The sequence below is a fragment of the Tauraco erythrolophus genome, chromosome 7 (assembly GCF_009769465.1).
Source record: "Tauraco erythrolophus isolate bTauEry1 chromosome 7, bTauEry1.pri, whole genome shotgun sequence".
NCBI classification, from domain to species: Eukaryota; Metazoa; Chordata; class Aves; order Musophagiformes; family Musophagidae; genus Tauraco; species Tauraco erythrolophus.
Window position 1 is genome coordinate 8808616 of NC_141471.1, and position 13577 is coordinate 8822192.

General features: G+C 38.4%; 1 protein-coding gene across 1 annotated transcript in view; it reads right to left on the minus strand.

The window, feature by feature from the left end:
• Positions 1–6838: 6838 nt before the first annotated feature.
• PAXIP1 (PAX interacting protein 1) overlaps positions 6839–13577 on the minus strand; it is a 36806-nt gene continuing 30067 nt past the window's right edge. Inside the window, exons 15-20 of the mRNA XM_086614838.1 lie at positions 13353–13455; positions 10870–11038; positions 9034–9134; positions 7643–7777; positions 7484–7559; positions 6839–6933 (exon numbers count right to left, since the gene is read on the minus strand). Of these exons, the coding sequence (XP_086470964.1) occupies positions 6839–6933; positions 7484–7559; positions 7643–7777; positions 9034–9134; positions 10870–11038; positions 13353–13455 (679 nt within the window). The remainder of the gene's footprint in view (positions 6934–7483; positions 7560–7642; positions 7778–9033; positions 9135–10869; positions 11039–13352; positions 13456–13577) is intronic.

Here is a 13577-nt window from a genome sequence, read left to right on the forward strand (position 1 = left end):
CTGTCAGAAAGATAGTGGCTTTTGGGAGGCCAGGTAAAGCAGCCTTCAGCCCAACAAGAGCTAGTGAGTCTGGAAAGTTAAATACATGGCCATTGCAGGCTTCTCTGGACAGAGAGAGAGAAAAAGGAGCCGAGGGGAAAAGCAGCATGAAATGGGAGAGTAAGAAGCCCTGGACTGACCAACATGCTATAGGAGAAGCAAAGGTGCTAGTATTGCCAGGGAGATGGGAGTCTCATTCTCACCAGCCCAGGTAGAGTCAGAAATAGGAAAGATGGGTTTGCTGTGTTTGAAACTCTGCTGAAGAGGTGATTTAAATATCACAACATATTTAAATACATATTAAATAGCCTTGGGCCACAGCTCCTCTGAGATCTCACCTTAGGTGATGTGAGCTGTAACCACCAAGCCTCTCAGCTAAAGGATGCTGGAAAAGGAAGAATATGTCTGTGTTGATTCCTCTGCTCCTCCCAGTGCAGTTCAGTGGTGATTGTGGGTCTCTCCCGCAGGTTCCCCTCCAGCTGCGCTCAGAGTGCAAAAACACCCTCGTCTGTGGTATTTCCGTGGCTACAGCAATACTCAGATTTGAACACTGGAGGGAGTTATCAGAGAAGGGCTCTGTGGATGCGCTTTCTCCAGGTGAGATGGCAAAACTTCCCGCAGACAAAGCACAGCTGGTTTATTCACGTGTGCCAGGGCCTTGGAGCCCACAGCCCAGCCAGCGCCCCGCAGCTTGGCAACCCCTCCTGACTCAGCTGCAATCCAGGTCTTTCTCCAGGCTGAGTAGCTCCAGTCTGCCTCTCTCCACGCTGGGCTGGAAGCCACCATGATCAACATGAAAAATCCAACTCTCTCTCCTTTGAAAAAATTTTATTGTTTCAACAGAACCTGGAAAATTCTGAGAAGGTTAGAAATATGTATTTTTCTTCAGGGGGTTCCTCCTGGGAAGGCTGCCTTTGCCTGGCCACTTGGCTGGTACACCACAGAGCGCCTCTTCCTTCCTCTGCTCCAGTCTGGCCTCTGGAAGGCTGATGGGCTCCAGTTGTTTTGGGGCCCATGGGTTGACTCTGACATCCTAAACATAGCTGAAATGCAGATCTTTCCTGACAAAGCCATTTCTCCATCATCTCTCACAAAGGGATTGTGGGACATAGTTGTTGTCCATAAAAAGCTACGAGTTTATCAATTGAAATGTCAAATTCCAAAAGCCATGAAAACAGTGAGGAGGTATTGTTTAGCAAGATTTTTTTAGTATCTGGAAAGAGAAACCTCCTGCCCACCAGAAAGGACTGTGCGATTTCCCACAACCCCAACACCCTGAGTGGAGTGAAATTGAGTGAGGACCAGCCCTTTAGAGCTATGGAGAGCAGGGAGGGAAACCTCTGCTTCATCTCCTTTCTCCTTGATGTAGTTGCTTCATTTTAAAGTGTTTTAGTCGACATGATAATAAAATTTGACCTCTTGAGCTTAAAGTAGGGTGTGTGGGTTTTTTTCTTTTTCAGCATAGCTTGCTTGCTATGAGGAAACGTTCCAGGCAGGCCCAGTCAAAGCTGTGTCCATCTGCCCTATCTGGGATGCCCCCTGACTACCATTCTTTCTCCCCGGCAGGCACAGCCTGGTCTCCTTCTGCTCAAGGATCAGAGATATACCATTCCAATAAGGATGGGAATATTTTTCCAAGCATCACTCAGTCTTCACAATTGTCTGCGTAAGTTCTTCATAGGTTAAAATTCCCTTGGCAGAGCTCCGAGCATCTCTCGAGGGCTCAGACAGCCGCTCTCCACTTGGCTTCCTCTAGGGAAAGCTCCTGTATCCCATTGAGAAAGCATCTCAAGCATGCCTTTCCCTCGAGAGAAGCCTGTTGCATTTCAAGAGACACTGGATTGCTTTTTTAAGAAAAAGAAGGCACTTTCCTAACCTGCTCTGCACTGAACAGCAGGTACATAGATCACTTTCCCTCTTCCAAAGAGTTTTGATGGGTAGCAAGCTCAGGATGTCAATGTTGACACTGGAAATATCATTAGCATTGGAATGAAGCGAGTTGGGTCAGAGCTGCTGGTCCATGGTCTGTCCATGCCACGGCAGTTGCCAGGCTCAGAGACATTTGAGGACTGTAACGGATAGAAAAAGTATTTTTTTCTTAAACTCCAGCACAGATTCTGAAGATTAAGAAAGCAACAAGGAGGAACCGCCTGTAGCCCACAGTGCTTCCTGCAGGATGAATTTTAGCAAATAAAAGAATTTTGGAGACAGTGTCTCTCGATCTCGCTGCCCTGCAGGTGAAGTGAAACACACCTGCAACTTCCTTTGTAACACTTTAATATTCATTACCACTGTTCCACAGCAATTCTAAGAAAACTTACTCCTGTTAAACCCTGGACTCATTTGTAAAAGTTTGTTCTCTGAGGGGTCAGCCTGTGAGACTCATTTCATTTGTGTGTGTCCTTTCTTCTGTTGCTGTTCCTTGGCTCCACTGCTTTGGTATTTCTTTACTCTTCCTGTGAGCAGCATAGGACCAGCAGAAAAAAGGGGGAAGGGAGTGGACTTCGGCTGTTAGAATGTGAACATTGAATTTAGCCAACCTGGGTTTTATTCCCTGCATCACCACTTCCAGTACAAACTTCTCTCTGAATCTTAATTTCCATCCACAAAAAAGGCAATTCTTACCTATCATACATTAATCTATGTAATCTTCTAGCACCCTGTAAGCCATCAGGAGATTCAAACGCAAAATATAGAAACATCAACAGAGCTGTCTTCTCATCTACTGTTTCGCCTTGAGGCAGGACAAACTAACTAAACTGCACTTAGAAAACGTTTGATGAATGTTTAATAGTAGAGCTGCGTAAAGATTAAAGTTGCACAACCTTCCTAAACACATCTGGCGCTTCTCTGCTCCACTCAGATGTTTTACACATCTCAAAGTGCACAGCTGCTTTTACACTCAGGAGAAACTCAGCCCGAGTTGAAACCAGCAAGAGACGTGAAAGGCAGCGTGAAAGGCTTCTGTAAACACATCAGCACCGTTTTAATGCTACTTTATGACCCATGGCACAGAAAGCTGCACTGTAATGAACGGGGACCATGTCTTCCCAGTTTCCAGCAGATCCCTAATCAATGGAATGTCTCTGCTATTACAGACACGTTCTATACTTATCTTTAAATAACTGCTACCAGGACAAATCTTCTACAACGAACATAAGCTTATACTATGGACTTAAAAGCTTCTGCAAGCAACTAACAAGATGAAAGGTATTTATTTTCTCCTGAGTACAGGAGACAGGGTCTAACAGACACTTCAGTATCATGAACAAGCTTCTCCTTTAGTGGAAGGTTATAACAGCGATCTACTATGAGCAAACTTCTTCAAATCCTTTCCCTATCACCAACCACAGGCACAGTAACATCTGTGCAAGCCAGTTGGCTCCGGACAGCTCCTGCGGCTCCTGAAAGACTATTTCTTGGCAGGTTCTGTTTTTCACTCTAATTGAAAGGTTAATCAAATCAGTCATACTTGTATGTTGGCTAAATAAACACACTGATGATGAAACAGATGCATTACCACTCACGTTTCCCACGGGGTTCATTTGTTCCATGATTGCATTCGCTTTTCTTCAAGCTTCTCTATGCAGTACCTGACAGCGTTTTGGATAGTTTTCATAAAGAAATTTACCTTTCAGACGCTATTGCATTCATGTCTCAACTCTAGTCGTCTTTGGCAAAGGTGTTCTATATCCTCAACACTGCTTCCTTGTGGAAAACATGGAAGTTAATCCTAAAAAAAGGGTGAGAATTCTTACTGAGGCATAAATGCATTATGGAGTCCAGCAGCTGATGTTGCTGAGCACATTCAGGCCTGGTTTCTCTCTGCCTCTCCTCCCTCAGTGCCGTTTCGTTCCACAGAAAGCTGTTTTAGCAGGCCACCTTAGCTTTTAGAAGCCAGTCCTGCAAATCCGTGTGCCTCGTGCTCCATCTGATGCAGAGCTGAACAGGCCACTGACGCGCTACACGCCCGTATGTCTTTCTGAAACCAGCGTTTACATTCGATACGGCAATTTGTTGTTTGTAAGGTACACAGAAGATGTGCTGAATGCATGGCAGGTAGGCAGTATTTATTCAAGATAAGAAGTTTTGTGTATCACAACATTTTCAAAAGTCCAAAAGCTACAACAGCTGAGACTTGTTTTAAAGGAAAAGGCATCCAAAAAACTTTCTGCAACCTGGTAACTAGTATAACGAAGAAAGCCTCAAGGCATACAGAGATAAACACAGATTTAGGTAATTTCAGCATTACACATTCTGAAGTGTATCTGAAGTTCAAAATAAAAAAGGTGCGCTTTTTTCTCCAATAAAAAAATAGTTATTTATGCAATGCATTACTGAAGTTCTTTAGGGTGGGATTCATCTCACTTATTTTTTGTATTCTAAAAGATGCAGATAACTAAACCAGTTTGCTGAACTGTTAGGAGATATGTTCTCTGCTCAGGTCTTCAAGTCAGGTTTTAGAGAGATTCTCTCCCTTCACTGACAGCAAAGGGAGATCAGGCTTGCCAGGTAGGTCGACATGTTTGAACAATTTAAGTCATTTGCATAACAACTCATCAGCCAACAATTAACTCCCACTGCATTCCCTCCTCCTTTTTTTTTACTATTGGTAAAAGTTAAAGCATAAAATCAGGTCACCAACTTGCAACCTTAGGTGTTCACATTGAAGACTTTTTCTCGTAATGAAAATCTCTTTTCAATCTCGTAATGAAGAGGAACCTGTATTATGGAGAACTGAACATCAGACTAAGAAAGGGCACATAGCTCTGCCATTGCAAGTGAATGGCATTTGGGGAAAAGTACCATTTTCTCCCACCCTGTACCATACCTTTGTAACCTCTGATGCACCTAAAAACTTCTTGAGCCAAAGTATAGCGTTCTCATTTACTATATTTTGTCACCTTGCCAAAAGTCACGCTGACAGAAACTTTGCCATTCTTGTTATCATCATGTAGCCCCTTATTGCTTACAATAGAAACGCCAAATACAGGGATAAATCAGGATAGCTGAGGAACCCAGAGCCAGCAAGAACAGGCAACAGGCGCAGTACTGACCCCGTGGGACTTCGCTCATCTTGAAATTTACTCCCATTGTGTTCTTACAGCTTGAATTTGTCATTTGCTTAAGCACTTTGTTGAACTGAGGCATGGGAAGGGCAACAGAAACAGTGGTCGGTCAGGTGGATTTACCATTTAAGCCACAGCACAAAAGAGAGGTTTGAAATTACTAATTTCTCTGTAGAAAGCTTTGTGTAAACTCAAAATAGCAGCTTACCTCAGCTTAAGGATACTGTATTTCTAAAAGCTTCTGTTTATAATGGTCCTGCATAAAAATACAAAATGCATGCAAAAAATCGCACGATACACTATTGTTCAAAGTATTTTTTTTATCTTGCGTTTTTAATTGTTCGGTGAATGGCTCACAAGGTGCTATAATAAACCTGATGCTGTGCAGATGAGTGAGTATCTGCGCTCTCCCACCAGAGTCTAATGGCTTGCTGATCAAAGAATAAATGCTTTTAGGATAACTTTTTCACCTACTAGAACCTAAACTGACAAGTAAAGTTAGATTACTGGAACTGTGTGGGTATTAGGAAATACAACTGAGTATAGATTCGGGAGACTGGTTTTCAATATTTATTTAGTAAAACTCACTATACAAACAAAAGTTATCACAACATCGTAATATGCAGGGATATAGTTTCTCCTTCCTTCCAAGCTACTTCTCTGTTTCAGTAAAAACACATATATACATTTACAACGATCCCCCTTTAAAGCACTGGGATTTCATATATTAAAACATACCTGGCAAAATAAGTTTAAAATAATTTTACATTGCTTGGAAAAAGATATGAGTAATTTACTCTTACCAGAGTGCCATTGTTGCACAGTATTCAGAAAAATGAACCACCACTAAAATATAGAGTAAAACATTTAAAAGTACATTTATTTAAAATGTGGGCAAAATATCAATATAAAAGAAAATAGAGTATAAGAAATAAAAATAAAGTACAAAACATTTTCATCTTCAACATCCATAATTTAATAGATAGCAAGCCCTTTTATTTTTACATCCAAATTACACTTTTGGCTGAAGTACCATCATTTGCATTAAAATGTTTAAAAACCGGCTAATCGTGATACCTAAAGCGGGCTCTTTTAAAATGGTAGTATAATACAAAACATAGTAAATTATGTTTCAGCATAATAAAATTACACATCCTAAAAAAGATGCAGTTTATTTTTGCTTTCCTGCTTTAAACTGCTCATCATCCCTAGGAAAACAGCTGGAAAACAGCATCCACAGGAAGTTTTAGTTGCTTTGTACAATGGCTGAACAGCTAGATTTAGTGCTCCAAGGATTCCGAAGCAGTAAGGCATTTTACTGTCCATCAAGTAAATTTATACGTATGTTTGTTAAGAAAGAACAACTTGAAGGAATGGCTGCAAAATAGAACTTCTATAAAAAAACATACATAAAGACATCGAACTCTTACCGGTCCCTACTCTGCATTTATCAAACAGAGTTTATAATCTTCTTCAGTAAAAACCTATTTTCTTCATCTGCAAGTAACTCATGACAAATATTTTCCATAGTGACAAGTTTTTTTCCTGTTGCTCAATATTCTACTATTGGTACTTTCTGACAACACTGCCTCCCACCTCCACTGAAGTATTTCCTATAAAAAAATAATTCCACTTTGAATTTAAGCTAGGTTTCTGGGTGTTAAACTACCCTCCTATCAAGTAAACATTACACATCCTAAAAATAATTAATTCCTAATTAAGAAAAACTTCTAGTGAACCACACAGCAGACACAAAAAGGATATGATTCATAATCCAGTGTTTGAGTAAGTACTCCAGTCAGGACAAACTCAGCATTGTGGACATCTGGAAATATCAAAAACATGCACAGTTTACACCCTACAAAGACATTCTTCCTCATTCTGTGTGTGCGTCAGGAAGGGCCATTCTGTACCTTTCTGCTCGTCAAGCAAGTGCATAAGGGAGTATTGCCCCACCACTACCAGTGCCCTACTGTTGGCCATCACACTTCACCAGACTTCCCAGTGCTTGTCTTTGTTAATGAATACAGCATGTCTTGGGGGTCTATACTGAAGTAAAACCAGATAAAGTGAAAAACTCCAAGTCTTTAACTAACTTGATGAATACTGAGACAGTAATCTTGCCTCAGTCAGGACAGAAGCCCCAAGTTCCAGCCCACCTTTCCAGAGATTCGTGGTGTCCAGGCTATAAAATACCTCTATTAGAAATACCTAGAGTACAGCTGACTCAAGATTTCTCTGTGGTATGCAAGACAGACCACGTATTCCTTTATTATTATCTGAAAGTTTCAAAACATGTCTACTTGTAAGATAATAATAAAACAATCAAACCAACCAGCTATATTGTTCAACTTACATTGCTAGCTTATACATACCTATGCCTCTGGCGAAATATTCTCGACATAAGTGAAGATCATTTTCACAGGAAATCAAGATTATCTCAGGCAAACTCTAAATGAAAGAAACTAACTGTAAGCTCAGAATAGCACAGCATGATATTACCAGTAAAATTTAGAGAGCAACACTGTACACACTTTATTCTGCTTATGCTCCATGAGTTTTCGAAAAGAAGGTTGCTTAGATAATACTTTTCCTCCTGCACATTCCACAATAGCTTTCATGGTGGAAAGACTGGGACAAATTCCAGGTGTAATGTAAAAATATTTCCCCTAAAAAGAGAAAAAAAAGAATAAGAAAAAGCATTATTTTGTTAACTGATTTCTGCAAGACAGAGTTTTACTACTGTGTGACTATTCTCTTACACAACCATGGAGCAGGCTTTTAAGCTGGTGGCACGCAGCTTATGGCAATAAATTCATCAGCTGTTGAGTTGTCCTTAATTACCACTGATCTGTTTTCCCTGAAAGGGCAAACCCACAATTTTGATGAATTTGAACAGCTTAAGTGTGCCTATTTCAACACCTTTAAAATAGCAACTGAAATCTTCAAATGACCATAGGATAAATTATAATCGCAAAAGAAAAAGAAAAAAAAGAAAAGATGAGAAAAAAAGGTAACTACAGCTTGTTGAGACATGTAAGAACAACAGTGCTCTTGCTTCTTCAAGCACAGGGTTGTCTCAAGTGTTGCAAAAGAACTTTCAGCTTTTAATTAACAGCTAATGTATTACTTTCTGACAAAAATTATCCTACTGCTTGACTGAGACCGATAGAGATGATCAGATCATAGATTATCTCCATTTACCAGCTAGGAATGAAAAAAAAAAAAAAACAAAACCACACTTTGCTATTTAGACTGCAAAACTCAGTGAAATGTATTATTTAGACTTATTAAAAGACAAATTCTTATTACAAGTTGTAAAAATACCCTTTTTAGGTGGTTTGCCTCAAGAAAAAGTCTCCAATTCAGTTACACTGAAGAATCTGTAGCAACTTAGATCTTCAGATACCTCTCTGCACTGTAACATAATTTTAACTGGAGGCATGAAAACCGTCTTGCACCATTCCAGCAAACAGCCTGGCGGAAGTGTAGTCTTCAGGGAGAATCAAGAGTAGAACTCCCTGAGGCTGAAGTGCAAACTCACTGTCAGACTCCCATTTTTCACAGGCAAACGCTTTGACTGCCAGGCTGGTATTAAAACAGTCCCTTCCGTAAGCAGCATTTTACAAACAACGGAGCAACGTTCTAAATTCTGTAAGGGAACAACCACTGATAAGTATACTTAGCACATACTGAGCATGTTTTGTTCACATCTACAGGATCCAGTAACTCAGAGGGCTTAGATCCATCCCAGCAATGCTTACACAGGAAACAGGCATAAAGTAAAAAACAAAATTTAAAACAAATGCTTCATGTTATATGCTAGTCTGTTTTCTTGCCCTTGGCTACAAAACCTGTGGTCCCACCATAGAAAAAATTAGGTTGAAAAGCTCCAAGTATTTAAATGTCCTTTTAAACTGCATACCTTGAACAGTGGAGCTCCTTGTGCTCTCTTTAGAGACTCCTCTAAACTAAAGCAGAATAGCACCTCAGCTTCAGCATCTCTCAGCACAAAGTTCTGCTCATCTGAAAAAGAAAGACTGACGATGTAATGCGTGAAAGACAAAAACATCCATGTAACACAGGGTCTAATCTGATCAGAAAATGGTGGTGGGAGGGTGACTCTAAATGGTAAACACTAATTTTAACATGATTATAATACTGCCTTTTGTTAGGCATGTTACAAGGATGACCCACGATTACTTGGAGAATTAAATTATGTGTTTTACACTTGTGTATCTAGCAACCACCCTATAAAGTCCCTTTTTCTAACTTATTGGAGGAACTTGCAAACTTTTATTTGTTGATTCTCTACAAACAAAGGGGCAGAATTATTAAATTTAAAGTTCAAATCACTGTGACAACCTATGTGAGCTACAACTCCTCATGTAGCCTTAAAAGAACAAATTTTCTGTCTGTTTTTCTTGTCCTATTATTCAGCTGATTTTTAGTAGTTTTTTTATTAGGGATGGAATTTCAGTCTTAACTTATCTTCCCACAAAAACCTATGTCAAATACATTTCTAAATCATATTTAATTCAAAACACCTATAGTTAATGAAAAACAAATTATATGGAGAACAAATTGGCCTTGCCAAGGACAACTCTGACAACCTGCAAGAGATGGTGTGAATATCCTTCAGTAAGACAAGCAGTAGGGCAATTTTTCTAAACAATTGCCATATTTTCCATCAGTGTACTAGGTACAATAGTGAAGGCAGCCCATTAGCTACAAATCTAAATTTCAATAGACAAGTACTTCAAGTCCTAGATCAAAACAGTCATCCTTCTAAATCCCCAGGCCACCTATATTTTCTAATAGCTTTCAAATGGATTGGTTTCTCAGTTCACTGATGCTGAACCAAACAAGTTACCTTCTCCAGATTTATAAAAATGTTTGCTGGTTTATTGGTTAATTACCCATAGATTTAAGTCTTTGTGATGGTTAGGCAGTAATGTTACATATTTGCTCCTTTCAAACTAATTATATAAAAAGCATAAAACAATCCTAAAAGAAACAATCAGCCTTAGAAGATTTTCTTCAGATCCAACATCCTTGTCAAGTAGACTTAACCCATCTATTTTTTTCTTTTCAGCTGTCAACAGAAGAGCAGTGCAAACACAAAGTCAAAATATTTCAACACAGTTATGGTACTAGATTAATTAATTTTAATTATTTAAATGCATTTTTGCATATATTTCCAACAGTGGCTTTGTTCTTTACAACTTGTATTTCAGAAAAATTATTGAAAACAAAAGCATTTAGGGTTTAAGAAATACTGTAACCAAATCTGCAAACGGTTACATGAGAAAGAAATATAATGCTTAACAACATCCAACTATTTAATCACGCTAAAGCAATCTTTTAAAGTATTTTTTAACTTCATTTAATGGAAAGATACTGTATTAATTCAAATGAAAACTAAATGAAACAAAATGTTCTGATGAAAGAGAATAAGAAAAAAAAAAAAATCACATTTTCTTCTTATGACAGCGTTACTTAACACCACCAACACAACCTTCTACCTCAAATGAAATACAAACTAGCTGCTAGTATAATTGTTTAAACACAAGATGAGGTATGAACTGTGCTAGTCAGATTTTTGAACTGCTTTCAAAGCTGAACTCTTTAGAAAACTGGCAAGAGACATTAAAGTCAGAAGGCAAAACAACGAAGTGTATTTAGATGTGCATGCCACCTCTGCACACATGAATCAACTAACCTTAAGTTTACTATAGAAGCTGATATTAGTTTAACTTACCAACAAACTTCTGGCATTTGAAACACTCTTCTAACCACTCTGGAGTTACTATGTGCTTGACTACAGAAATTGCTGTCAGGAACTTGACAGTCCGGGTCACTTTGCTGGCAATTAGATGGGTACATTTCTGGGCAGAATCTGCTACTTCACCTCCAAGGATATATAGTTTCTGGAAGTTGTACAAAATACAAATCAGAATGGAACAGTCCTTTAAAAACTGGAGGAAAAAAATTAACACCATAACATCACCATCAATAAAATTAAGCTCCTAATGAAACAGTAAATAGAGGAAAATTCCATACTAGAGTCATTCCTTTACTAAAGATAATTACAGGACAGAATTTACAGCATTGAATACCCAAGTGTTTCTAGACATAAATTTCACCTGGCAAGACTGAAACCTACATTCTGCTTCTGCAGTATTTTTGTTTTGGGGAATTTTTTTGAGCATGGAAGTAACTGTAAGATACAAATTAAAATCTTTAAGTGAAATATGCTATTAAATTTAAGCAAGCAGAAAATTTAATAATTTTGCTTTTTTCTATGGAAAGTGTAATATACCCTGTAGCTACAGTAAACTTAATTTTTCTAGTCTATTCTTTGAAGAGGAAAACACCTCATGAAAAACATGTATTCCTTCAATAAACTAGTTCCACGTGTATTTTTGATGCTACTAACTATCCAGTTTTCCTTCGTTTAAACTACCAAATCCAAAATAAGCCTCCACTGTTGCTATCTTGTCAGTTACGAAACAAGTCATTATCTGAAGGTATCAGTAATCAACTGGTGAGGCATATCAAATTACCATGGGTGTTAGTTACAAATAGAGTGCCTCTCATAAAACCTTAAAGAATGAAAAAATATTTGGACAGCTTTAGCATCTATGCACCACAGAGTTCTGATTTTCTATGACAAGCATTTTGTACAAATAAATAAAAAGCCCACCAATATATTTAAGTACAAACATTTAACATTGTAGAGTGATTTTATTACACCAGTCATCGGGAGTTACCCAAGCAAGAAGGACTACTGGGTTATGAGAAGCCCTGCAACATCTCTGGCATCCCTCTGTACTGCTTTGATAATAATGACCAGGTAGGATAGACAGGGTCAACGTTTTAAGGGTTTTTTTTACAACACTGGCTTACCTTGATGGTTTGCATAAAGAAGATACACAAAAGTATTACTCAATGACACTGAATCTCACTACTACTGATTTCCCTCAGGGTAGGTATAAACACGTTGTGAATTGTACACTTGTAACCTATGAAAGCGAAGGCTGTTCTTTCCATAGTTAATACACCTCAAATACTGTATACCTATGAGGGCAGATCTTTTAAGATTTCCGTTCTGATATTCAAGGAACCCTTTGGAAAGCGAAAAAAAACCTATCTCTCCATCTCAAGCAGATGAGAAGCATCCTGCCTCAGCTAGCCATCCAAACCCTGGAAGGCCTTGACTGCTGCCAAGTTTAGATTCAACTTCACAAGCCTTGAGGCTGAAGTTCATTTTTTATATTTGTGAGCCACAGCTGTTACCAAAACAGATTCTCCATACAATTAACCTTGTACCAACATGACAGAAAACGAGGAGCTGATACTGGAACTTTATGGGATGCATATTATTTTATGTTCCAAAATATTTAATATCAAGCTTCAAAGGTGAACACTGCAAGGTAAAAAAAATCTCCAAAGTCCAATTACTTTAAAAACAAGTTTAGGTACAATACAGAAGATATTAGATATTTCTGAGCACACCAAAGCAATGCATATTCCTAAGGAACGTAGTGGACTCAAACTAGGCCTCGTTTACTTTTGTGCAAGGATCTTTCATGCACTACCAAGGTCAGCAGTTAAAAAAACCCTGTGCGTCAAACCTTAGCCAACATGTGAAAAACAACATAAATGAAAAGTTCTTTTGGAACAACCATTTAGTAATTATTAAAGTGCAAGGAATGATTGGATTTTTATACCATCAAGAGAATGTTATAAATTATTTAGACTTAAGTTTTGGGACAGCTTTATTAGGCATCAGAACAAAACCTCCATGGGAACATGTTATCTCACACCTGCCATAAGCTTTGTAATCAGCTTTCTTTGAAGCATTTGGCATTACAGATAGAAACTACATTAGAAGAATCTTGGGTCTTATCCATGACAATCACCACTTCTTTTCTCACCTAAATTTGGTCATGAAGTTTGCTGATTTAAAAACAAATGTGGAAGGCTCTTTCTTGCTTTTTAAAACAATATGGAAAGAAAAAACAAGTAGCACACACGTATGAAGTAGTTAACTACAGCAGAACAGGTACCAAATAAAACTCTCTTCCCATAAATCTACACTCTAACCTTAGCCCCAGTTAAATATGGGGTTTTATCCACTAGATGTATGCTAATCAAGTCTCAGATAGCAAAAATTCAATATCAAGAAAAAAGTTATCAGATGTTTCAATGTAATTCACAAGAGACAATCATTAAAGTCACCTTAATGTACTGTTGAACTTGCATAGGTTCGAACCCTGTGAAGAGCACCATTGGCGTCAGTTCAGGGGTGAGTTTTTTAGTAGGTGGTGGTAGGTCTTCAATCCTACAAAATATACAAAATACAGCAGAATGTGAAGTTCAGGCCTAAAGTTGTATTATTATTATTTTAAAACTAGACAAGCACGCTCTTGCAAGTTTTACCAATGGAAGTACTCAGAGGAATGA